The sequence below is a fragment of the Crotalus tigris genome, unplaced genomic scaffold (assembly GCF_016545835.1).
Source record: "Crotalus tigris isolate CLP2741 ecotype Arizona unplaced genomic scaffold, ASM1654583v1 scf7180000017605.3043972, whole genome shotgun sequence".
Lineage (NCBI taxonomy): Eukaryota > Metazoa > Chordata > Lepidosauria > Squamata > Viperidae > Crotalus > Crotalus tigris.
Window position 1 is genome coordinate 2,168,762 of NW_024096508.1, and position 24,919 is coordinate 2,193,680.

General features: G+C 40.0%; 1 protein-coding gene across 2 annotated transcripts; it reads left to right on the forward strand.

The window, feature by feature from the left end:
• The first annotated feature begins 4,453 nt into the window (after positions 1–4,453).
• Positions 4,454–20,159, forward strand: MAPK1IP1L (mitogen-activated protein kinase 1 interacting protein 1 like). Of its 2 annotated transcripts, XM_039321253.1 has the most exons (5): positions 4,454–4,618; positions 4,815–4,875; positions 12,989–13,016; positions 13,839–14,537; positions 16,695–20,159. In XM_039321253.1, the coding sequence occupies exons 3-5, from the start codon at positions 12,993–12,995 to the stop codon at positions 16,704–16,706; spliced, it is 735 nt and encodes a 244-aa protein (XP_039177187.1). In that variant the 5' UTR covers positions 4,454–4,618; positions 4,815–4,875; positions 12,989–12,992; the 3' UTR covers positions 16,707–20,159. The 2 variants fall into 2 exon arrangements, with proteins under 2 accessions (XP_039177187.1, XP_039177178.1); XM_039321244.1 differs by lacking the exon at positions 4,815–4,875 and having other exon boundaries at positions 4,457–4,618.
• The last annotated feature ends 4,760 nt before the right edge of the window (positions 20,160–24,919 follow it).

Consider the following 24,919-nt stretch of genomic DNA (forward strand, 5'->3'; position numbering starts at 1 on the left):
TGGCCAATAAAAAAGCACCTTTGGGACTATTTTACCATCCTTTTTGCCATGGTTATTAAGCGAATCATTGCAGTCATTAAGTTAATTGTTGAAAGAAAAATCTTCATCAGGGTCCAGTCCAAGCTGGGAATAAACAAAATGGAGACTGCTTTAGAAAGAAGTTTGTGGTTTATTAAAGAGCAGAGCCAGACAGAAAGATGGCTCTGGGAAAGCTGACCACATGTAGCTGGGAGTGGTGGATTTTTATACCTTCTGGGGCTTTTGAGGTTGTTTCCTGTTCCTGTTTGAGGCTTTGTATTTCCTGTGTCATGTACTTTGACCTGAGTCTGAGTATGCCCTTTTGGTATTGGTGGGTTAATCCTGTTATGTCCCCAAAGGCAGTGGTGGGATTCAGCCAGTTTGCACCACTTCAGCAGAACTGGTAGCTAATTTGTTGTTGCCCAGGCCCAGAATGGACTTCTGGAAGCAGCATCCACACAGAGAACTGGTTGTTCACATATCTGAATCCCACCACTGCCCAAAGGTCATATCTTTAAGAGTTTGGGTAGGGTATGTAGATTTTGGGGGTCTTTGTCTTCCTAGTCTCTTCAGTTTCTAGCTGGAAGGCTCCAACCTTTCTGAAAGGATTATTGAATTTGCATTTCTAAAAGCTGGCCTCTACTGAGTTTTCTGCTGGGGGGGGGAGGGTAGGTGAAGTTTCTGCCTTTTTAATATTCCCCCAAATATTTCTTTCTCTGGATTCTTCCCACATAATCGTATGATCTTTAAGTGAATCCAACTTCCCCCATTGACTCTGCTTGTTGGAAGCCAGCTGGGAAGGTTGCAAAATGGCAGTTGCATGTCTCAGGACATTGCAACTGATGAAAATACATGCCTGTTGCTGTTAGACACAAAAATAGTCACAAATTGAAATCCACTCTAAGTTACAAATAGAAAGAAAGTTTATTAGACTTCACATCCAAGTCTAAAAAAAATAACGGTTTGCAAAGCGTGGTGGATTCAGGAAGGCAATGCAATGTAGCCAAGCACTGAACCACACGCCAAATTCCAAAATCACATATTATTATACATCCTATCGCGACGCCCCATTCCCTCCCCCATGGCCCCATTGGCTTAGGCTTTGGAGGTTACAATCTATCAGAAGCGCCTAAACAGAATACATTATACTAATAAGATCCCTCCCCTACTATCCTATATCAATTCTAGAGGAGAGATGTCTCCCATCTTCTACACCTGTTAGATCCAGTAGGGGTACCAGGCACCAGAAGGTACTTAAAAACAATTCCTAGATGGTGACTCACACTGGGCCCCATGGTAACTCCTGTTCTCCCCCCTTCCTCCACCTGAGGCTTGTATGTTCCCTATATACTCAAAGCATCTACTCAAGCAATTGATTATACAATGATAATTATAAAATATAAAATATGATTACATGATAATACTAAAAGCATATATATTTTTATTTTTAAATTTCCTCCACATTGCCAAGCACCTGAAGTTTTGATCACATGACTATGAGAATGCTGGGAGAGTTGTAAATGTGAAGACTAATCATAAGTCATTTTTTTCAGTTCTTTGAATTGTCCCTAAATGAATAGTTGTAAAAGCAAAAAACATGGGGGGTTCATATTTCTTTCTTAGCTATGTTTTGCAGCTTTAATTGCTTTGAATCTAATATACTAAATAAATAATAAACAACCAAAAAGTCTTAAATTAATCACAAAATATGGAGAAATATAAGATCTAGTTCTTGTCATATTGAAGGACAATGTGGGGAAATGATTTGTATAGCTGTGATTCAAGCTACTGCCTATGTTTTGCAGCCACTGGGGGGTGGATTTTGTTCTTCCTTTGGACTTGAACTGAACATCCTTTCAAACAGAGAAATATTCTTCACATAAAACAGAACCTGTAGCAAGATCAGACTAACCTATGTATCTTAAGAGACAGAGACTGTTTCAGCACGCAGTTTCTATGAGACTGCTCATCTTTCTGTAAGGGCAAGAAAATTAATCTACTTTGAACTGATGGATTTAATTATCATGCATATCTTTAAAGAATGTAGCAAAGTTCTCAGAATGAGCCCATTAACTCTCAGCTGGTTCTGTTGCAGTATAGTCATATTACCCTCTACTACTATTGCAGGAACTCGTATTTTTTTTATGAGCCAGTATTCTCAAAAAGTGGTTTGTGCGTTGTTGTGGGTTCTTTTTGGCAAATGGTGTTGGGACTTCGAGTCCCTTGAAGTACAAATATACTTCAACAGTGGTTTTTTTTTAAAAAAAAAAAAAAAAAAAAAAAGGTGCCAAAACTCACACACGTCATACAATCTGCCTTGCCTACCCTACAAGGTTCCATTCAAAAAAGGTGCCGGAACTCCATTCTGGGCGTTCTATGACAAAAAAAAGCCCTGTACTTCAAGATAAACATTCACATTTTAAAGATTTGTATTTTAAACAATTTATTTTGTTTTCTTATTCCCACAAATCATTTTTAGTTTTGAGGGGTCCTTGGTGCTCCCTGAGCTTGGTTGTTTTCTTGCAGACATTTCATTATCCAAACTAGATAACATCATCAGCGATGTTACCTAGCTTGGGTATAATAAAACATCTGCAAAAACTATCTATCCAATTTTATTTTATCATTCTATCCAATACTCAATACTGTTAGAATATTGAAAAATTGTAAAGCTATAGGTTTAGACAGCACAATGGAAAAATAATAGAATATGCATGCGGTTGTTGATAGAATGGCTGTGGAACTAGTTCAATATGTGTGTGGAGACTGGACCTGTCTGACAATTGGATGTGATAAATATACATCAATATGATAAATCTTCAGAGACAGTTAAAACCTACAATACAATGGAAACTAATTGAATAGAAAGAAAAATACAGATGGTGAGAGTCAGAAAGAGATAACATTAAGGAAGTAAGATAACCATATAGGCAAAAATAGCTGGGTCTGAGAAAGGAAGAGGGAAGTAATAAAATAGATAAATAGTTGTTTTTAAGGAAATGGCTAGCCAGGAAGGTTGAATGGAGAACAGGAAAAGAACTTATTGTTTAAAATGGAGACATAAATATATACTGAGTTTAAAATAACCATAAGAAAATATTTTTTCTTATTCTTATTGTATATGTGAATATGATTTAGTATGTTATCAGGAAATGTGTATAGGCGGACGGAAAGAGTGTAACCTCATACTACCTCAGCCAATGGGGAAAGAGGAGGGCTGTAGCGGCCGGTGATAGGGATGAATAAAAGAAGGAGATATTTTGGGTTAAAACTTTGAAGAGAACCAAGCTTAGAAAGCTTCTCTTCCACTTATTGCAATAAACAAAACAAAAAGGCCTTCACTGTGTCTTGGCTGGTTATTGGTCAGGCGAGCTTGCCTCTGGTCATGAAGGAAAGTAGCCAGGAGCACATAACAGATGCATGGAGCCTACAATATAAAAGATTTAGAGGAAAGTTTTATTTATTTATTCATCACATTACACACACACATACACACCAATGACAACCTGCTCAATATGATTTTGGGTGGTTACTTTTGTGGATCCTTTTTTAAAATTCTTGCTGGGTTTGTACAACAGTGTCATGAGGTCAATCACATCTACCTCTGGTGCATTATCTGAACTCAGATTATGTATGTCTTGCAAACAAATGCTGTAAACCATGGATAAAATATATATGGATAAGTATCACAGAAGTACAACTTCAAAATATACAGCAGACTCTTAAGTTTTGTTTAGGTTGGTTTTAAAATTCGCTGGGATTTCCACACTATTTTAAAAACTTTAAAAGGACCAGGATTGACATGAAAGCAGTCTTCTGTGCTGAGGGACCTAAGGATAAGACAAGAAGTAATGGATGCAATCTATCAAGAAGAGTTCCAACTCAGAACTAAGGAGAAATTTCTTGTCAGAACAATTAATCAGTAGAACAATTTGCCTCCAGAATGCTTCATCACTGGAGATTTTTAAGAAGAGATTGGACAACCATTTGTCCAGAATGGTACAGTGTCTTCTGCTTGAGCAGGTAGTTGGATCAGAAGACCCCCCAAGTTCCCATCCAACTCTATTATTCTGTATTGGGGCAAAATACCAAACTGCAAAACTTCTCCCGTGGCTAGCAAAGCGCAAAACACAAATCCAGTTTAATCCAACGTGTAGGTTTCTCCTCCCACCACCAGGAGATGCTGTGTTTGTGTGGGGACGGAAGACACCACCTTTAGGAGGAGGAAGACCGCGCAGCTGGAGGATAAGGGAACGTCACGTGCACAATCACAGTCTATTTCGGCGCGGGAAGAGGTAAGGCTCGGGAATGGAGAGTTGAGATCACGTGCCCTCTTGATTGCGAGCCTGATTAGCTGACGACCTTTTCACGTGACCAAGTTTCTCTCTCTCTCTCTCTCTCTCTCTCTCTCTCTCTCTCTCTCTCTCTCTCTCTGTAGGAAGACGGATGTAGTGGCAAAGTGACAACAGCGCTCACTTCCGCTTGGTTGAGACGAAACGAGAGGGAGGGAGGAAGGAACGAGCGAGCGAGCGAGTAAGCAAAGGTCGGCGGCTGTCGCCGTTGTGGTCTTCTGTCGTCAAGCTCCCTCAACGCGGCCCAGGTAAGTCGATGCTGCTGGGGAGAGGCCGACGCGGCCTGGGCTTGGTTTTTCCGTCGGCTTCGGGTTTGGGCTGAACGTGGAGAGGAGGAGAAGGAGGCCTCGCTCGCCTCTTAGCCTCTTGTGCGGCGGGGCCTCCTCTAAATGGACAGTGGCATTTGCTTCTTTGCCGATTTTTCTTTCCCTCTGATTCACGCAGAAGCGCCCGTGGGCAACCCTCGGTTTCCCGGGGAGCCAGTTTTCCGCGGGTTTTGCTTCAGGTAAGTTGCAGCATTGGAGTGGCATCTGAAAGGGCCTTGAAAGGCGTAAGTTGAAGGGTCAAAAGGCTCCTAGTCCATATCTGGCTAACACAACGCCTTATCTAGAGGAGCTTCTTCTGTTTTAATCGGGCTGCTTAACCCGTAACGTGGGGAGGGAGCTGAATGAGGAGAGCAGTTATTTTGCTAGCTAGTTGTATGGCTCATGGTACCTAAAGCTGTATGTTAGAATTTTGCAGTGATGGTTTTGGTTCATGCATCATCCTACATTTTAATACATTGCTTGTGTGGTGTGTAGGTACTTGAATATGGCACTTTATAAGTTATGGTTGATCAGTTAATGGAGATGGCCCCCAAACACTGCCTTTGTGCTGCCTTGAGGGATTTGAGATTGCTAGTTCTCTGCAACATGACTTTTATTTGATTCTGGGGCTTGAGAAGCGAGTTTAATGGTGAAAATATATGTCTTTTCTTATTCAGAGGCTCTGTAATTTCATTCAGATGTTTAAAGAGCTCTAAACGATGCTCATCTAAATAGAGTATTTATGATGTCCTCAGTAAAGGAAATAGATCTGGGAATTTCCTGGTACCCTGTCATGGATGAGGAAATCATGGAACACCACCACTTGCAGAACACAAAAGCACATTCCTTAAGTTTGAGTATTAGGCAAAGGTACATTGCTTCACCTTGCCATTCTGAATGTACAGATTGAAAAAAAACATTTCGGATGGAAAATAGAACATTTTAGCATCAATCAAGAAAAGAAAATGTTGCCAAATATAATTTAATGCTCCATAAAATAAACATTATTGGACTGGGTTCTCACAATAATGACAAACAGTATTGTTTGTTATGCAGTGTGTTGTATAAATCCAGAGTATTAGGCAAATTATGGTTCACTTAACTGGGATAGTATTGTGCAAATATGGCCTTGTTGTGAGAAGTATCTTTTAAAGTTCTGGCTACTGTTGAAAGTGATTTACCAAACTCTGTTTATCCAAAATAGGTATTTTACAAAGAAAGCTCGATTTTAGCTCTGAAATATAGGGCTGTCATATCTGGATCACAAAATTCAATATGGCTACTAAATAACAGCATAGATGATTCTGTATCTCTCCTATATCTTGTAATTGTCTGGATATTTTAAACCAAGCTTTAACAATTCTGGTAAAGTACAGAGAGAAATTCTTTGTCACACTCTTTGTGGTGTTTTTAAAAGAACTGAGATTTCTTTTGTAAGAGTAAACCTGTTCTGAGAAGCCTTAGAAAACAGGGAACACACACATTTTCAGGAGGCTGAACCACCTTTTTCCTGGTATCTATACATTATATATTTGAACTACTTTAGGGAAGGTGTGTATTTTAGAACAGAGTTGGAAGAGACCATCAGATCTGCCCAGTGCAACAGTCTGAATCACAGCATCCTGGATTGTCCAGCTTCCACTTCCACACTCTTCTGGGCTACTTTATTGAGCTGCTCTTACTATTAGACAAAGGTTTTTTTTATCTGATATTCAATTGGAATCATCATTCTGTGACTTAAATCCACTTTTCTTTATCCTTCAGTCTGGAATGAATGAACAAATCTTGACTTTCTCAGTGAAATCCTGCCAGGAATTTTAGAGTGCCATCCTCCTCCTGAATTTTTTTTTTTTTTTTTTTTTTTTTTACAAAGCTAAAGACAGTATACCTACTTCTTCAACCTCTTTTTACAGGGTTTAGTTCTACTCCTCTAATAAGCATTGTTCTCTGCCTGAACCTGTTTCAGTTTCATTGAAACCTTTTTAAAGTATCATCCCCAAAATTGCACACAGTACTTAAAGTCAAATAAATTAGAACATTAGCCTCCAGTCATTTTGAAATTACCAGATCTTTAGTTCCTTTCATATAAAGAAATTGTACCTTGCTCAATAGTAGCAACTGTGAGAGGGATCTTGGAGTCCTAGTGGACAATCACTTAAATATGAGCCAACAGTGTGCTGCAGCTGCCAAAAAAAGCCAACACATGCTAGACTGCATTAAAAGAGGGATAAAATCAAGATCATGTGAAGTGTTAATACCACTTTATACCGCCTTGGTAAGGCACGCTTGGAATAATGGATCCAGTTTTGGTCACCACTATGTAAAAAAGATGTTGAGAAGAGAAGAGTAACAAAGATGAATAGGGGACTGGAGGCTAAAACATATAAAGAACTGTTGCTGGAATTGGGTTGGCTAGTTTAATAAAGAGAAGGACGAGGAGTGACATGATAGCAGTTTTCCAATATCTCACGGGCTGCCACAAAGAAGAGGGAATCAAGCTATTCTCCAAAGCACCTGAAGGCAGTACAAGAAGCAACGGATGGAAACTAACCAAAGAGAGAAGCAGCCTAGAACAAAGGCAAAATTTTCCTGACAGTTAGAACAATTAATCAGTGGAACAACCTGCCTCCAGAAGCTGTAAATGCTCCATCACTGGAAGTTTTTAAGAAGAGACTGGACAGCCGTTTCTCTGAAATGATAAGGTTTCCTCCCTGAGCAGGGGGTTGGACTAGATGACCTCCAAGGTCCCTTCCAACTACTACTACTGCTACTACTAATTATTATTATTATTATTATTATTATTATTATTATTATTATTATTATTATTATTATTATTATTTTGTTTGTCCTTCAAGGTATACTAAATCAAGAAACAAGATTGCCAAGAACAGCTGGAACTTTATTGCAGGGAATATTACACATGGTCCTCAATTACTGACCACTCATTCAGCAATTGTTTACACTTACAATGAAGCTAAACAAGTGGTACTTAAAACTGGTCCTTGAAGTTCCAGCCATTGTAATGCCCATCCAGTCACATAACTGCAATTGGGGTGCTTGGCAATCAGCTCACATTTCCAACTTCCAGAGTCATCTGATTGTGATTTGCAACCTTTCCTGCCCACAAGAAAAATCAGTGGGGAAGCCAACAGGAAGTCATAAGTGTCAGAAACGAATAACCAGGCCCATACTGAAAGAATTCAATTAGCTGTTTTATTGCTATATACAGGCATCTTCTCAGACTAATGGTTTGCACATGGGTCAGACTAGATAAGTTTTAATGGCATTCGGGGGGCTCAGACTTCACACTCTTGTGTCCACATAGGGATTCTAGACATAAGTCCCCATTTGACTCCTCCCTCTGGCTCGGCCAGTCTCTCTCCTACATAAGTCATGGTCGCATGAGTTCTTTTTTTAATAACTTGCAGTATTTTGCTTAACATCAGTAACTAGGACCTGCCAGAACTGCCATTATTAAGTGATGCAATCACACAATGTGCTTTACATCAGGATTGCTTAAGAGACAGAAATTCTGATCACAATTACTGTTATTAGGCGAGGACTACATGTAATGGAATTCTGAAAGTTTCACAGAATTTTTTTCTCATTCCTTCCTCTCTTTCATGGCTGAGTGGAGTTCACATAACTTCTCTTGCATTCCTTCTTCTGTGTTATCGTCATACTCTTCTACCATTATTGAACTCTTCTTATTGTTGCTGGCACCAGAAATCGTCTTCCTATAATTCAAAATCTTTATTCTGTGACTTTCACAGAGATATTGTTCTTTTATGTGACACTCTTTAAGTGTTTGAAAAGTGCTATCATATCTCCTCTAAGCTATTTGTTTTAAATTCCAAGTATGTACCCAGTTCTTTCAGCCTCTTCTCATAGAGGAAAACTAAGAGGGCAGAAATCAGGAAGTGATCCTTTCTTCATTAAACACATAGTTTCTGGGTATTTGATCCTAGCACCTGTTCCCGTTTCTTTTCATTCTTCTGAATACAACTGTTTGAGATTGGATCTGGCAAAAATAGAATAAAATGAAACTTTGCTTTTTGCAAGAAATTATACTTGTTGCAACTTAATATAGTGCTTGCAATCAGTTTCTGTTACAAGATTTTCGTTTGCAAATATTGTTAGTAAGACATTTCCCCATTTCACACCCATGCATTTGATTTTTAAAGTAAACAACTTTAACACTTTTAAAATTCAGGGTAACAGTGTAATTGTTTTATTTTATTTGAATTTTATTTTATTATATCAATTTTGTTTCTGCTGTTTTCTTATACATTCCTTGCAACTTTCAGCTTTCCTGCTAATATTTTTCTATATTTTAGAACCCATCTCCTTAAGTAAAATGATGCTGCCTATACTTTAAGAATATAATCCATAGGGTAGTTGATCCTGCTTAACTGTTTGCTATTTGAATTACATGGGATTTTATCAGCTAATCAATTAGCGAATAGAATAGAACGATATAAGATTTAGAAATATTTTTTTTGTTGCCTTTTGCCAGTTGTTGGGAAAATAATATGTTCTAGAAGTTCTGCAGAGTTTTTTGTGGTTACATATGGTGCCACTGAGATCAGAGGAAAATCATTCTTTATTATAATAGTGACCTTTAAGGGATCTATAGGACATCGAACTTCCAGGGAAAAAAATAGAGGACCGAAGACAGCTTTCCTTTTAGAGGAGCCAATGACTCCAACGGAACAAGGTGTGAGCAACCAGATTGGCATCTTGAAATAAAGATGAGCTGGATAAAGATGAGCTCCTGGGATTGCCCACAAGTACTCAGTACATATGTTCCCTGTGAAAAGACTGTAAAACAGCAGCCTCTTGACAGGTTTTATTGCTCTAGAACAATGATGGTGAACCTATGGCACACATTCCAGAGGCGGCACTCAGAGCCCTCTCTGTGGGCACACATGCCATTGCCCCAGCCCTGCCTCCCCCCTTGGCCCCTCCTCACCAGTAGCCCTCCTGGAGGAGAGTCACCCCCGAGTGCAGCTCACGCAGAGCAGCACAGACAAAGATACGGCAGCTGAGCAGCGGGGACAAGACTCTGCCCTCATGCCCCATTGTGCGCATTTGATGCTGCAGGCGCGCAGGCAGAGGGCGTGGCCACCATGGCACTGCTGGGCCGCCTGGGCAATCTGCAGCGGGCCGTGGAGGCAGTGAGTGGCCCGGCAGGCAGGGTGGGAGCGGAGCGGGCAAGATGGGACGGAGGCGGGTTTTGGGCACTCAGTCTTTAAAAGGTTTGCCATCACTGCTCTAGAAAATAAGGGAAAGGCAGCTTTGCCTTAGCTGTTGTTAGGAGCCTTCAAATGGACATTGTGTTTACCCACATTTCTGGAATTACTTGTTAACTGTTTTTTGGATATTAAGAACCTTCAGAACAACAGGTTTCATTACAAGAAGTTTCACATATATTTAAGGACATAAATTTCTTTTTACTTTGAAATAAACGGCAAAGGGATGATTAAACAGCGATTTTTGGAAACTTATAAACAGACTAAGGGCCAGATGGATTGGAAATAAGATTTTAAAATTAATTATAAGAATCCTTCCTGTGGGTTATTTAAAATCCCATTTAAAATATATGAAGATTTTGAATCTAAGGGTAAGAAATCTTCCTATGGCAAAATGTGAGGTTCTTTTGTTTTTTTAATTTTTTTCTCTCTGCACTTTTTTCTTTTATATTTTCCTTGGTTTGTATTTGTTATCTCTATCTGTCAATTTTAATAAAAAATATTATTAAAACAAGATGTTTATACGACATTAATTGTATGGTGTGTAGATTATTATGTTTAGGTGCTTAATATGTTTTTAATATGTTTAATAGAACTGAGCTATTTGTGGGATTATCTTCTCCCAAGAACACCTGTCTATCCCACCCACTCCCATAGGGAAGGCATACTCCAGGTTCCCACATCTAAACATTATCATCTTATGGAAGCTAGGAAGCATGTGTGTTCTCAGTGGCTGCCCTTGTATTCTGGAACAATCTACCTCCAATATATGAACTCTACTTGCCTTTAGGAAAGCTGTTAAAAAAGCCCGTTTTTCCAGGCATTTGAATGATGTTTAGTGGAATCTCTTTTGGTTATTATCACGTTTGTCATTTTACATGCTATATTTTATGTGCTCTTTTTTAATGTTGTATTTTTGTTGTTGCTATATACTTGCATTGTATGCTAACCAGAATCCAGAATCCCAGTTTGATTTGGGTGGACTTACAAATGTATTAAATAAGTAAACTATCAATATTGAAACAGATATTTTTAAGAGATAATTGGTTTCATCAACAGAGTGAAATCAGTTTATGGTCATTATACTGTCTTATGCTTACCTAACTCAAGCTATTTCTTCAGACTCCTGTTACGTTCTACCGTAAAATAGTATATTCAAAGAAATCATGTAGGCAGTATAGAACAGTGATGGCAAACCTTTTAGAGACCAAGTGCCCCAAAACTGTCCCTGCCCCTGCTCCCCCCCCACACTGTCCCCCACCCTGCCTGCCCGCAGGGACACTCACCGCCTCCAGGGCCCGACACAGATCTCCCAGGCAGCCCAACAGCGCCATGGCGGCCACGACCTCTGCCCGCGCCCTGCAGCATCAACTGTGCGCGATGGGATGTGAGGGCAGAGTCTTGTCTACACTGCCTGGCTGCCATGTCCTTGGCTGCGTTGCTCTGTGTAGGCTATGCTCAGTGGCGACTCCTCCAGGGGGGCTGCTGGTGAGGAGGGTAGTGGGGGGGGAAGCTGGGGCAATGGCACATGTGCCCACAGAGAGAGCTCCAAGTGCCGCCTCTGGCATGCGTGCCATAGGTTTGCCACCACTGGTATAGAATATAGCTCTTGATCCGTTTACTTGAGTTTCAATGTTGCTGTCTTCTCTCAGTGGGTATAGTATTGCCTGTTTCTAGGCTTCTCCCTGAGGGTGAGATGTGCAAGAACCTTTTTGCCTCTTTTGATCACAGCTAGGTCCAACCTAGGTTTAATAAGCAGCAAGCGAGAACTATCTGGTTATATTTATCTTTCCCCATTCCTAGCATAGGTGTGGTGCCAGCAGTGATGATTAGTAGAGTAGCAGTTATTGCCGCTGAAAGAATTCTATTTTTAGCTTTTCCATAACTGAGTGGCAGAGTAATTTTTTACCAGCATGGGTTCTTTTAGAATGATAACAGCTGAAGCCATCGGTTTCCTCGTTCAGCACAGGGAGCCAAGGCCAGATTCGGTAAAATCCCTAAGTGCATGTTGAAGTGGGGAGGGAGGAGTTTTCTGCCAAAAATGACAGAAGTAGATTTTAGCATTACTGGTTAACCTTGATATTTGGCATATGGCTTTGTGGCTGAATTACAGGTAGTCCTCAATTTACTGCCACAATTGGAACCCGAACCTTCGCCACTAAGTCATGCAGCCATTAAGTGAGTATGTCTGATTTTATGACATTGTTTTGCCAAAGTCATTAAGCGAATCTGGCTTCCCCTATTGACTTTGCTTGTTTGGAAGCCCTCTGGGAAGATCACAGATGGCGGCCACACAACCCTGGGACATTGCAATCCTCGTAAATACGTGCTGGTTGCCAAGCAACCAAATTTTGATTACATGGCCCCTGGGGTGCTGTAATGGTCATAAGTGTGAGGACCTGCCATAAGTCACTTTTCCAGCACCATTGTAACTTTGAACAGTCATTAAATGAACAGTTGTAAGTTGAAGCCTACCTGTAACACATTTGTGATTTAATGACTAAGGTTGGGAGAACATGAATAATGCCAGCTGCAATAAAGATATCTGAGGACAATATTTTCTGGTGGCTACCCCTTACATATGTTTTATTGTGCCATCAATTTATATTAGCTCTGGCTTGGCACAGGTATGCAGATCTTTGAGTTGTGATGTTTTGGAGAGCCATTCAGGAGGACCAAAACAGAATGTCTGATGGTTGCAAAGATCCAGCAGGTTTTGCTAATGCTTCATGTCACACTTCATTGCTCACTTAAGAAAATGGAATCACTGTTAAACCAGATAAAATTCTTGTGTTTGGCAGATGAAGGTTCATTCTTTGACAGGCTATTTATGGCATCTCTTTCTTCTAAGCACTAAAGTGATATCTCTCTGTGTTTCATTGTGATTGTGGTCTTTGTTCCTAAATTGTAGCTTTTGCATCCTTCTCTAAAGGAAGACTTAAAGATACGTAACTGAGGGGTTGCAAATGGATCCTGCCATCAGACCGAGAAATTACCTTTATTTTATTTTTGTATACTGCAGCCAGAAGTTCATTAAACTAATCATTGTTTTCTTTTTCAGGAAAATGTTGGCTGCTGATGAATTTTCGGTGAGTGGTCCATTCTGTCAGCCTCATAAAATGTAAACAATTTGTAAGAAGTAATGAAAAGAATTGAGATGTTGCAATAGACTGAAGTGTTGCTTTTTATAGAGAAAGTCTCACTAGTATGTTAAATAGGTGAAAAGTGAGTTTTTATGAGTTTTCACAAAGTGAGTTTTTATAAAGCACTAAATAAGCAAGGGTGTACCCAAAGTGGAAAATACGCTTTGTTTCGAATCTGAATCAAATTCCTCACGTTTTGGAAGTTCTGCTGAAACTGTAGGTCAGCTTGGTGCAAAGAAAATTTGGGATACAGGTAGTCCTTGGTTAATGACTACTCATTCAGGTAATCAAAAGAGTAATAGATCCATTGCCCCCACAACAAATACACACACACAAACACTTTCCGGCATCTGTCCTTCTCTGTCTCCCTCCCTGTTCCCTCTCCATTGATTGATTGATTGATATTTCCTATTTCTAAACTGCCCATCTCCCTCAGTAGATCTGCTGATGTTCCAGCACAGTATACAGTATCCCACCAGCTTGCCTTTCTGGCTCACCTCTGAGCTTCTCAGTGCCTTCCATCCCTGCCTACAACCACTGCTGCCACTGAACTAGCCTATGTAGCTGTTCTCAGATGGTCTCAGCATCAGGCTTCCAGCATGGCATATTCCCCAGGCCTGTTCATACGCACGCGCACACATACATACCTCGTTCCTCTTTCATTGTCTCCAGTTTAAATAGTAGATGAGTAAGAAGTTGTAGATGAGTAAGAAGTTATCATTTGTCAAGCATTGGTCACAGGATCCCACTGATATTTTGTTTTCCCAGCTGGCCGATGCTCTACCAGAGAGTTCCCCTGCCAAGAGTTCCTCAGTGGGCAATACAAAACCACCTCAACAGCCCAGCCAACCTCCACAAGCCTGGCCAACCTCCAGTCCATGGAATAACGCACCAAGTGCTCCTCCTGCAGCTCCATCTGGTTTGCCTCCTAGCTCATCGACTTCCAACGTGCCTTTTGGTCCCCCACCAACAGGAATGTATCCTTCCCTCCCCCCCGGGGCACCAGTTCCTTTTCCTCCTCCTGGTTCTTCTTGTCCTCCAGGTGCTCCATATCCACCCCCTGGTCCTGCCCCACCAGGGCAATATCCACCACCAAGCATGCCCTTCCCCGAGATTCCAAGGCCATATGGGGGTCCCACTGAACCAGGTGCGCCCCCTGCTGCTGTTGGAGCATGGGGATCCATGCCCACTGGAGGGTGGGGAGCCTCAGTTGGGGGACAGTATCCTGCACCTAGTGTGCCATATCCACCTCCAGGGCCATATTCCACTCCCACTCAGACTCCAGGGGCTGCTCCTACAGTGCCGTGGGGTGCTGTCCCCCCAGGACCATGGGGACCTTCGCCTCCTGCCCCATTTCCTCCACCAACAGGATCCTACCCAGCTCCAGGGCTGTACCCGACACCACCTAATCCTTACCAAGTGCCACCTGCGCCTGCTGGAGCACCATCCATACCTGGTGGCCCTCATGTAAGTAAGACTTCTCAGTTACGATGCAGCTAAACTTCAGAGGGAAAGGAGTCTAGTAATCAAATTCATGCCCATTTAATGTTATTTTTTATTGCAATGGCTTTCAATGTTTCTATGTGAGTTTGTCTAAGGAGCCTTGGTTGCAAAATGTGTGTAGAGTGTACATCGTTGTATATGGAAAGTAAAACTTCATAATTGCCCTATACCAGGGGTAGGCAACCTTGGCTCTTTTATGACTCGTGGACTTCAACTCCCAGAATTCCTGAGCCAGCCATGCTGAGGGGACAGGGAGAGGTTTCCAAGCTGAGCCATGCTGGCTCAGGAATTCTGGGAGTTGAAGTCCAGGAGTCATAAAAGAGCCAAGGTTACCTACCCCTGCCCTATACCATATCTTGAAACTGGGTACTTACAGGGAAAGTTCAATACCTGTGAATAGGATGGCTTCCCTATTATATAGAAACTTTTATATAGTTCCCAGGAAACTTTTTGAAAGCATTGTAGCTAAAACAATTGGGTTTGACACAAACATGAAATAATCGGTCCTACCATCCGATTTAACAGTCTTTTAAAATGTGAGGATTTTACCTGCATCCTCTTGGAAAAGGAACAATTATAGGGCATTGTATAAACGTATGTTTAAAATAAATTATTAATCTCATTGCATCTCCATCAACAACATGATGTACTCAAGCCTTTCCTAGTATATAAATGCAGTGGAGCCCAGTTAGTTCGCAGTAACACCTTTGGTTAATAAAATGTCATTTAAGATGCTTTTGGTATTGATGTTGATAGTTCTACACTGTCCAGGTAAAATTGCAAACCCATTTTTTTTTTTTTTGCACTTTACTGTAACCCTTAGAGCAGTGTTTCCCAAACTTGACAATTTTAAGGCATGTGGACTTCAACTCCCAGAATTCCACAGCCAGCGTTGCTGGCTGTGGAATTCTGGGAGTTGAAGTCCTCATGCCTTAAAATTGTCAAGTTTGGGAAACACTGCCTTAGAGTTTGCATATAAAATATCTGTTGGTTTAGAAAAAAAAGGGGGAAAGATCAGGTGTGGCTGTTGTTGATATGAAGGTTGGGATTTCCCCACTGATTCTAGTCTCTTCACATGATGTGTTGTTGTCTGGCTCTGAGACAGACAGAGACAGTGGCATTCTCTGGCCAATGGATGCCATTGAAAAGCATGCTGTTTTGTTGGCTTAGTGTAGGTAGTCCTTGACTTACAACCACAATTGAGCCTAAAATTTCCATTGCTAAACAATACAGTTGTTAAGTGAATCACTGCAGTTCTTAAGATAGTAACAGGGTTGTTAAGTGAATCTGGCTTTCCCATTTACTTTGCTTGTCAGAAGGTTACAAAAAGTGATTGCATGACCCTGGGACACGGCAACCGTCATAAATACACGTCAGTTCCCAGTGTTGATCATGTAATCATGGAGATGCTGCAATGATCGTAAGTGTGAAAAACAGTCATAATTCACTTTACCAACAGTCATAAGTTACCATTGTAACTTCAAAGGACCACTAAACAAATGGTTGTAAGTCGAGGAATACCTGGAACCCATTTTCCACTAGCTATTCTGTCAGAAGGGAGTTGCGCGGAGGCTCAGTGGTTAAGATGCTGGGCTTGTCATCTCGAAAGCTGGCAGCCCAGGTTCGAGACCCAAGCGCCACGTGACAAGCTGAACTCCCATCCTTGCCCCAGCTCCTGCCAGCCTAGCGGTTGGAAAGCATACAAATGCGAGTAGATAAATAGGTACCACTTTGGTGGGAAGGTAACAGTGCTCCGTGACATCATGACCACGGAAAAGTCTTCGACAGCCCTGGCTTAATGGCCTTGAAACGGAGATGAGCACCCCACCCCACCCCCCTGTAGTCAGCAATAACTAATCCGCAGGGATTCGTTTACCCACCTTTATTCTGTCACAAGCATTAAATGTTTCTGGGCCAATCATTGCTGTTTATCCTTCTCAGAATTTGACATTTGTTTTGACCCCATGCAAGTGGTTATCAAGAAGCTGCAGGTAGTTCATACAAAATGGCAATACATACCTGACAAATTCTAACTTTTCTGCTTCATTATTTTTAACTAAAAATATTTGATCTTGGAACAATAGAAACTGATTGTTTTTGTGTTTATCTTTTTTTTTCCAGCCCTACCGTTGAACTTGTGGCAGGCTGCCTCCCTACCTATTTACAAAGAGAAGTTTTTAGTAATCTTTTGGAGTCTTGAAGAGCCTACCTGTGTTCTGCCAGCCCATTTGTGGTGTGAGGGAGCACTCCTCCAACGCTTATTTTGTGTGAGATGGATTAGGATAAACAAGTTGACTGCCCCAGCTCTCTAATCCTTACTCTAGTCAAGATTTCATCAAGTGACATTAGCCTAATGAGTAAGGACTAACCCTGGATCAATACTACAACTGTGTCTTAATTGCGGATTTAAAGGATTGACCTGACTGACAGACCACATCTTAATTTAAATAATTTCAGTTATCTGGATAAGCTTCTGAAGAAATGAGCTAGCCACCCTTCATCAAATTGAAGAGAAGCAAAGCACATTAATTTAAAGCAGTTCTCAGCATCAGACTTGATTTGTTCTATTTGAGAAATCTTTGTAGAGATGAATATCTGGTATTGGATGCTTAATTCCTACAACAAACACACTTGGGGAGCATCACTTTGGTTTAGATATTCAGGTAGTTCAAATAGATATTTCTGATATGAGTTTCCCAGCTGTATTAGCCATCATATTTTTGGGAGCCATCTAGAAATTACTGTACCTGCTTTTAAGTCTGAAGCTAAAACATTTTGGTTTTAGTTTGAGTGAGCCTCAAAACCATTTGAAGAGTTTTGTGCACTTCACTTCTGAAAGCAAAATTTCTTTTAAAAAGTTCTTGCAAGAAGGGGTGGAAATGTAATCAGTATAAGCTCCTCTGGCAGCTCCAGAGTCTTTGAAAATTAATTTGGAAGCTTTACTTTCATGTGAACATCTGGTTTCGGGATAACAAACTAAACAGGAAAGTTTCTCTACTTGAGGATGTCTCTTAATGCTCATGATTAGATTATTGCAACGTGATTAGTTAAAATGTACTTGGTGAATATTGGCAGTAGATGCAACAATCTAGATGTACAGTTTTCTCACTTCAGTTTTGGGGTGAACACCAAAAAGCCAGTCCCTTGTGGAATTTCCCATGGACAAAATACGCTGGACTCATTTATCACGGTTCATAAAGAGTACAACTCTTCATCACTGTCTTACTAATAAGTCCAGGTTTTAAAAGTTGATAACTTCCTTCTCTGATCTCCAGAAATATGCTTAACGTAGATGTCTAACATTTATCATAAATTGGCTATTTCCAAGCTTCCTTAAAGGAATAACTTTACAGGAGAGATTGTTCTGCCTAAGAAGTAATGGACTAGCTTAATTTAGGTAAGAATGGATGTGACTCGGGCATATGTGTTGTAGTGTTTGTGGAAATATTTATTTCCTCAAATCAAATGAATTTGAAAAGGCCCTTCATTTTCTTCCCTATCCCTTCTTGGCCTAGTTTTCCCCATCCCCACTGGTTACGTGTTATCTTCCTGTCTTTTCTCAGTTGTCAGCTTCTCTTAAAGTTTTAAACCACAGAAATTTGTACAGGTGATGAGTTTAGAATTCTAGTGATCCTTGGAAATATCAGATAATTTAGCTTACTGGTGAGAACTGCAACTTGGCAAGTTTCACAAGTAAGCTAAATTATTAGATATTTTCAGACAGCTTTGATTGAGGGCCCCAATGCTAATGAAGTGAACTTTGTATTATTTAAAGCAGTTATTTGAGGATAGGTGTGTTTTTCTTCATTGTAGAGGCATCTCTTTTTCTCATTTTGAGTACACAGTTGATAAAGTTATTCCTGATGACATCATCTTGCTCCATATGTTCCAGTTTGCAGTGTAGTATTGGCTTTAAAAAGGAATCAGCTATAATGTAGAAATATTAAAGTGAAGTGTTGAGAAGTTTCAACTGTGGAAAGATACTAAAACACTTTGTCAGAATTCCAGTTCAAATTTGAAAAATTTAGGTATTTCCTATGTTGGCTTGCAGTAAGGGAGACTATAACTGACAATAAATTGGTGGAAAATTATATGAAATAAGAAATGTGGATCAAAATTAGAACAGGTTAATATTACTCTTCTGTGTTCTGCCTGCTCTATAGAAATATTAAATTTTATGAAATCTTGAAGAATGCTGAAAGATGTTTTGCAAAGCTTTTCTAAGACAATAGAATACTTTTTTTTTGCTAAATCTTAAAATCAAGCTCACAGAAGAGATTTTCTCCCCATCCTAAGCTAAATTATGATAAAAAACATGATTTTGTATTTCTAGCTATCTGTATAATCCCATACAAATCTACTCATAAGGAAGACTTATTAACTTCAGTGACTTTTATGTAAGTGGTTATAGGGCTGGAGCTATGTCAGATTGGGACCCTGCTTAAACTAGAAATAAAAGCATTCTGGGAGGACTTCCTACATGTTATATCTGCTGGTGGGATTGGCTGAGATTCTGGACCTGCATTTGACAAAGGTTGTCAGCCATTGCCCCAAACAAGGGATTGTAACATAAGAAAACTGTAATGCAGCATTTTATATAGTTAAAAAACTCTAAATGTTATCTGTGCATATCATTCAAATTCTGCTGCTTAAGGGTTTGGAAGGCAAAAAAGACTCAGTTATCTGATAGGCATGGAGCAGCATTTGCATCATCCTTTGTTGCCAGACATTTTGCAAACCTATTAGCTGTTTGCTTGATTTTTCTTGTGGCATAATTCCACATTCAATGCCTTGGTCCCCTTTCCACAGAAATATTTCATGAACACCTTTCTGCCTATAAAACATTCTGTCAGCCTTTAATTTACCTTTGATGCATCACTTAGATGCTGGAGGCAAAGAGGACTGTAAGAAACTGCAGAGACAGCAAAATGATATGCAACTGACACAGTTCTGTCCTTGGCATCAAGACATCCAAGGCTAACCTGTAAGTTGCATATGAGTGTGAGGACATCTCCGTGCCCCTATAACCTGGCTCAAAATCCTTTAGTTAAGTAAGAAAAGACAAGATACAATCAGATTTTAAAAATGGGAAAGCTTTGTGGTTAAACACCCAGCTAAAACAAAGCTTGCTTTCTTACTAGGGGTTCAGCATCTCTGCTTATCTTATTCCTTCATATTAAGAGATTTTTTTCCTGCCATATCGAGATACTATTCCTCCAACAATGGAAGACTCCCTTTCAGAAAGCAATTGTAGTTTGATGCTGTGTAGTAAAACCTTTTTAATCCTTCTGTCTCATGTGTGAGTGATTTGGGGCATGATGCTTGTTATGCAATGAAATTTGTATTGTTTATTGTGTTCCTTGTGAGCAAAAACTGCCGAGAAGTTTGGGGTGGGTTGTTTGGCTTGTGCTTCTGGGATGGTTATTTAACTGCTTTTGTTTATGACATGGAAATATTAAGCAATCACACTTCTGAAGTATAGACCATATCACTTGCTGCTGTATTTTTTTCTTTATAGATGACAAATATTTGCTGTATGTTGGTAGTGAAGAGGCTTTAAATACAGGATTTGATATTTTTTGAAAATGGTGTTACTTTTTGTATACACGTAGACATTTAGCATATTTTCAAGATGAGACTGCACAGTACACTTCATAAAATATTTATTTCAGCTACTTGCCTCTATAACAAGGGCTTTTACTTACAAAGTGATTTTTAATACACTTTGTTGAAGCATCACAAAAGATTCTGGGTAATTTATTTTGGTTAGATGCCAGGAAAACTAATATCTATACTATCTCTCTTACCTTAATTCATTATGTCTCAGGGGATGAAAGAGAAGAGATGTTTTCAGATGCTTCTGGGGGGAGCCAAAGTTGGCGCTACTCTAAAATATACAAGGAGGCTATTCCTGAGGATTGATGCTGCTATAGAAAAGCAGTACTTCCAAACTTCCCAAAAGCAAATCTTCTATCCCTGCTGAAACTGAGGAACCAGTAGCTATTTTCTCCAACAAGATGAAATTGATCAGGGCCAATTCCAGTGGGCAAAGGTCCTGAGGATAACTTGGGCCACATCATAAAAGGCTTTAGAACAGGGGTTCTCAACCTTGGCAACTTTAAGACTTGTGGACTTCAACTCCCAGAATTCCTCAGCCAGCTTTGCTGGCTGAGGAATTCTGGGAGTTGAAGTCCACAAGTCTTAAAGTTGCCAAGGTTGAGAACCCCTGCTTTAGAAGTTAAAGCCAGCATTTTAAATCCTCCAGGAGTCCGGAGGAAGTCAATCCAGGGTTAGGTATCCCCATAGCAAAGGTATCTTCTGCTCCCATCAGCAAGTGTGGGGTAGTATGCAGGTGTGATTCTGAGTGGTCTTTAAAGGCAGCCCCATGGAGAATGCATTGCAGTAATCTAGTAGCATCCCATTTATGAATTCTATTGTAATCTCTATAAACCTTAACTGATTAACATACAAATCTACAGGTAGTCCGTGACTTAAATCCACAATTGGAACGAAAATTTCCATTGCTAAGCCAGGTATGGTAGTTGTTAAGTGAGCCATGAATGATTTTATAACTTTTTTTTGACATGGTTGTTAAGAGAATCACAGTAGTTATAAAGTGAACCATGCAGTCATTAAATGAATTAAATGCAGTCATTGAATGAATCTTAACTTCACCCATTTATTGCTTGTTTGAAACTGGCTGAGAATGCTGCAACCATCTTAAATACATGCCAGCTGCCAAGCACCTGAATTTTAATCACATGACCATGGGCATGCTGCAATGGTTTAAGGGTGACTTCATATATAACTTTTCAGTATAACTGCTAAACATGGTTGTTAGGAGAGGATGACCTGTTTTTGCCTTTTAAACTACAAATGCAGTTTCATGGTTCAGCCAGAAGAGGACACTGTTTTTCAACAAACTTCCCACTTTCACCACTCATTCTGCAGTCTTCCATATCTGAAATGTCCCACAGAAGAGTATTAATATGGTTCTTCATTCTGTGTCCAGCACATGCAAATGTAACTTAGAAGTCAGATTCCTAACAGCAAGAGGAGTCTGAAAGTGCAACTAGTTTCCTTGTAGGGTAATGAGTTCCTTTTCGTTGAGAATATTCAATACAAGCTGGGCAGCCATCAGGCTTTAACTTGGATTCCAGCAATGGGTGAGGACTTCGACTAAATGGTTCCTTCCAGTGATGTAACTGCAGGAATTCCCAACCAGCAAGGCCAATAACTGGGGATCAGGAGAAACTGTCCCAACACAACTGGAGAGCACAAGATGGGAAAAGCTGGAGTAACAATATTAAATAAAAAGTCCTTGGTGCAGTTCAGTCAAACTGAGGCGAATCATTATTTTCCCAGATGCAATCTTTTTAATAGAGTTGGAAGGGACCTTGGATATTTTCTAGTCCAACCTTCTGCTCCAGCAGGAAACTCTATACCATTTCAGACAAATGGTTGTCCAATCTCATCTTAAAAACTTCCAGTGTTGGAGCACCCACAACTTCTGAAGGCAAGCTGTATCATGTCATTTTCTCATTTCTAGGTTGGTTCTCTCCTTGATTATTTTCCATCAATTGCCTCTTGTTCTACCTTCAGATGCTTTGAAGAATATGTTACCCCCTTCCTCTTTGTGGCAGCCCCTTAGATATCACGTCTAGTCCTTCACTTCATTAAACTATACATGCCCAGTTCCTGCAACCGTTCTTCATATGTTTTAGCCTCCAGTCCCCTAATCATCTTTGTTGCTCTTCTCTGTACTCTTTCTAGAGTCTCAACGTGTTTTTTATATCATGGCAACCAAAATACTGGACACAAAATTCCAAGTATGGTCTTATCTGTAAAAAAGAGATACTGTAATAATGCCAATCTGTCTTTAGAGAGCTACTGTATAGGTTCTTGGAGGAATACATTTTATGTGTTTTAAGACTCGGAAAGGAATTTGAATTGCTCCAAAGTGTGACTCATAGCTGTTTTTGCAGAATAAGTTGTGTCATCACTTCATTCCGGAGTCGTGGCCTGTGACTGGGAGCCATGTGAGTCCAATAGATAAGGTACTCACATGAGCAACAGTAAGATCTTCTGGCAAGTTGTGCTCCTTTGGAGAATCCATGTGATTCTGATGCTTGTAGAAAAAACTCATGATAAGATGAGAACTGAAACTCAGTAGGTAAAGTGAGGAGAAGAAGAAGATATACCCTACAAATCAAGCACAGTCTTACCCACTATATGCCTGCTGAAATGTTAGTAATTCTGATTTGTATCTGGGCATATTAATAAACAGACACACATTTTAAATAACTATGAGCAGCCCCGAATGGAAATGTGGTTTGGAACAAAGAAATTATATGTCTTTAGACAGAAATGGGTCACTAGCTCCCAATTCATTATTTGCTCAAAAACTTGAATAAAAATTCAATCACACAAACATGAAAGAAATGATAGCTATGTGATCCGCCAAATAAAATTCATCCCAGATCAATTGGGTTTGAAGAGAGATGGCAGACATGGCAGGGAGGGCCTTTGTACAACTTTGTGTTGTATCCCACTTGCATCCATTTCTAGATCAAGTGGGTCTACTCAGAGTCATACACATCCTACTCATTTCCCGGATGGACTATTGCAATGTAATCTACATGGAATTGTCCTCGAAGCACATTTGAAAGCTTCAACTGGTGAATAATGCAGTAGCACAGTTACAGAATGTGTTTCTAGTGGAGCTGCGTTGGTTACCAGTTCGTTTGTTTGTTTGTTTGGTTAAAGTGTAGTTTCGACCTTTAAAATCCGTAGCTGCCCAGAGTCATTTGCTAAGATGGGCAACTACAGAAATCGAATGAATGGAGGAATGAATGAATGATCAACACGGCATGGCATGGCATGACATGGTACTAGGTTATTTGAAGAACCTGTCTCTCCAATTGCATCTACCCAACCCAACAGATCCAGCAGAGAGGACATCTGTGGACCCCATTGCCTAGGGAGTTATACTTATTGAGTTCTAGGTGAAGAATCTGCTTTGGTGTCTTCTTTATGGAGCATGGTCCCCCCCCTGAAGCAAGTCTGGCTTCATCACTTTTGACTTTCTGAAGATTCATCAAAACCTGATTTTGCCATAGGTTTGATGAATTATTCAGGTGGCTGCACTTCATCTAATATTTCTTTTTTTAGTTTTGTTTTGATAGCTTTTTAATATTTTAATAATAATTGTTTAGTATTAACTGGTTTTACACTACTAGTATTAACTAGTATTAACACTACACAGAGTCACTTGTAAGATGTGTGGTTATATAAATTTGATAAATATGTCATTATATTTCTCTGAATAGCACAGTATCCTCTTTGATAGAATAATCCTCAATAATGTTTTACATAATATTATTTAATGAAGACAATTATAAATCAGGAAGTAGAGGGATGCTAACCATTGTCCCTAAGAAATTATGTTTCTGCACCTTCAGCATAGTTGGGTCTTGTAAGACATACCAACATTGGCTTCTGCTTGATGTTGTCAACCTGTAATATTAAGACCCATAAACATGCACAAAAAGGCAAGGGGTGCACCTCCCAGTAAACCCTGGGTTGCCATGATCATACATCTGTTTCTTCAGGAGTCTTTCTCTGTGAGATGACATAGAATTGCAAATCTTTATTGATACCAGTTTTAGCCACTGAAATCAATAGGACTCACAAATGTTTGGTTAAAGGCTGAATCTGCCAAAAAGTTAATGGATGGATGACAAACAAGAGACGGAGGAAGGATGAAGAAAGTAAAGATGTGTGATCAAACTATCACAACATAAGATTAAATGGTCATGGCCACTATTTGATTTTTTCATAATTCATTGGTGCCTCAATGACAGTGTCCAGATTTACACAAACTGCAACCCTTAAGCTATGGTTTACAAACCACATGAAGTGGCCTCTTTAGTTTGGTTCACCCACAGTTTACAGTGTCTTTTGTCTCCATCAAAATATTAGCAGAGTACCAGCTATGTTAATAAATGGACTTCCCCATCCCCCCCAACTTGCTGCTGTGGCAACATCACAAGAATAGAAAACAAGTGATGAATAATTCTTGTGCAGGTCTCCATAGCAATAACTCCAGTCTTCCAGTTGTTTTTCACAAGACAAACATTTAATCACAATAACCAAAACTTTGGGTATATAACTGACAGCATGCCTCCCTGTGGCTGCCATACATTGGACATGGTTGATAAGGGTTTTGCTTGCTTTTGGTTCATATTGCTATATGGGGAGGAAGTCTGGGGGAACATTTCTGCAGCTATGGCATGGCTCACTAATGCAATAAATGGAACATAGGTTTTTTTTTGTTGCGTCAACAA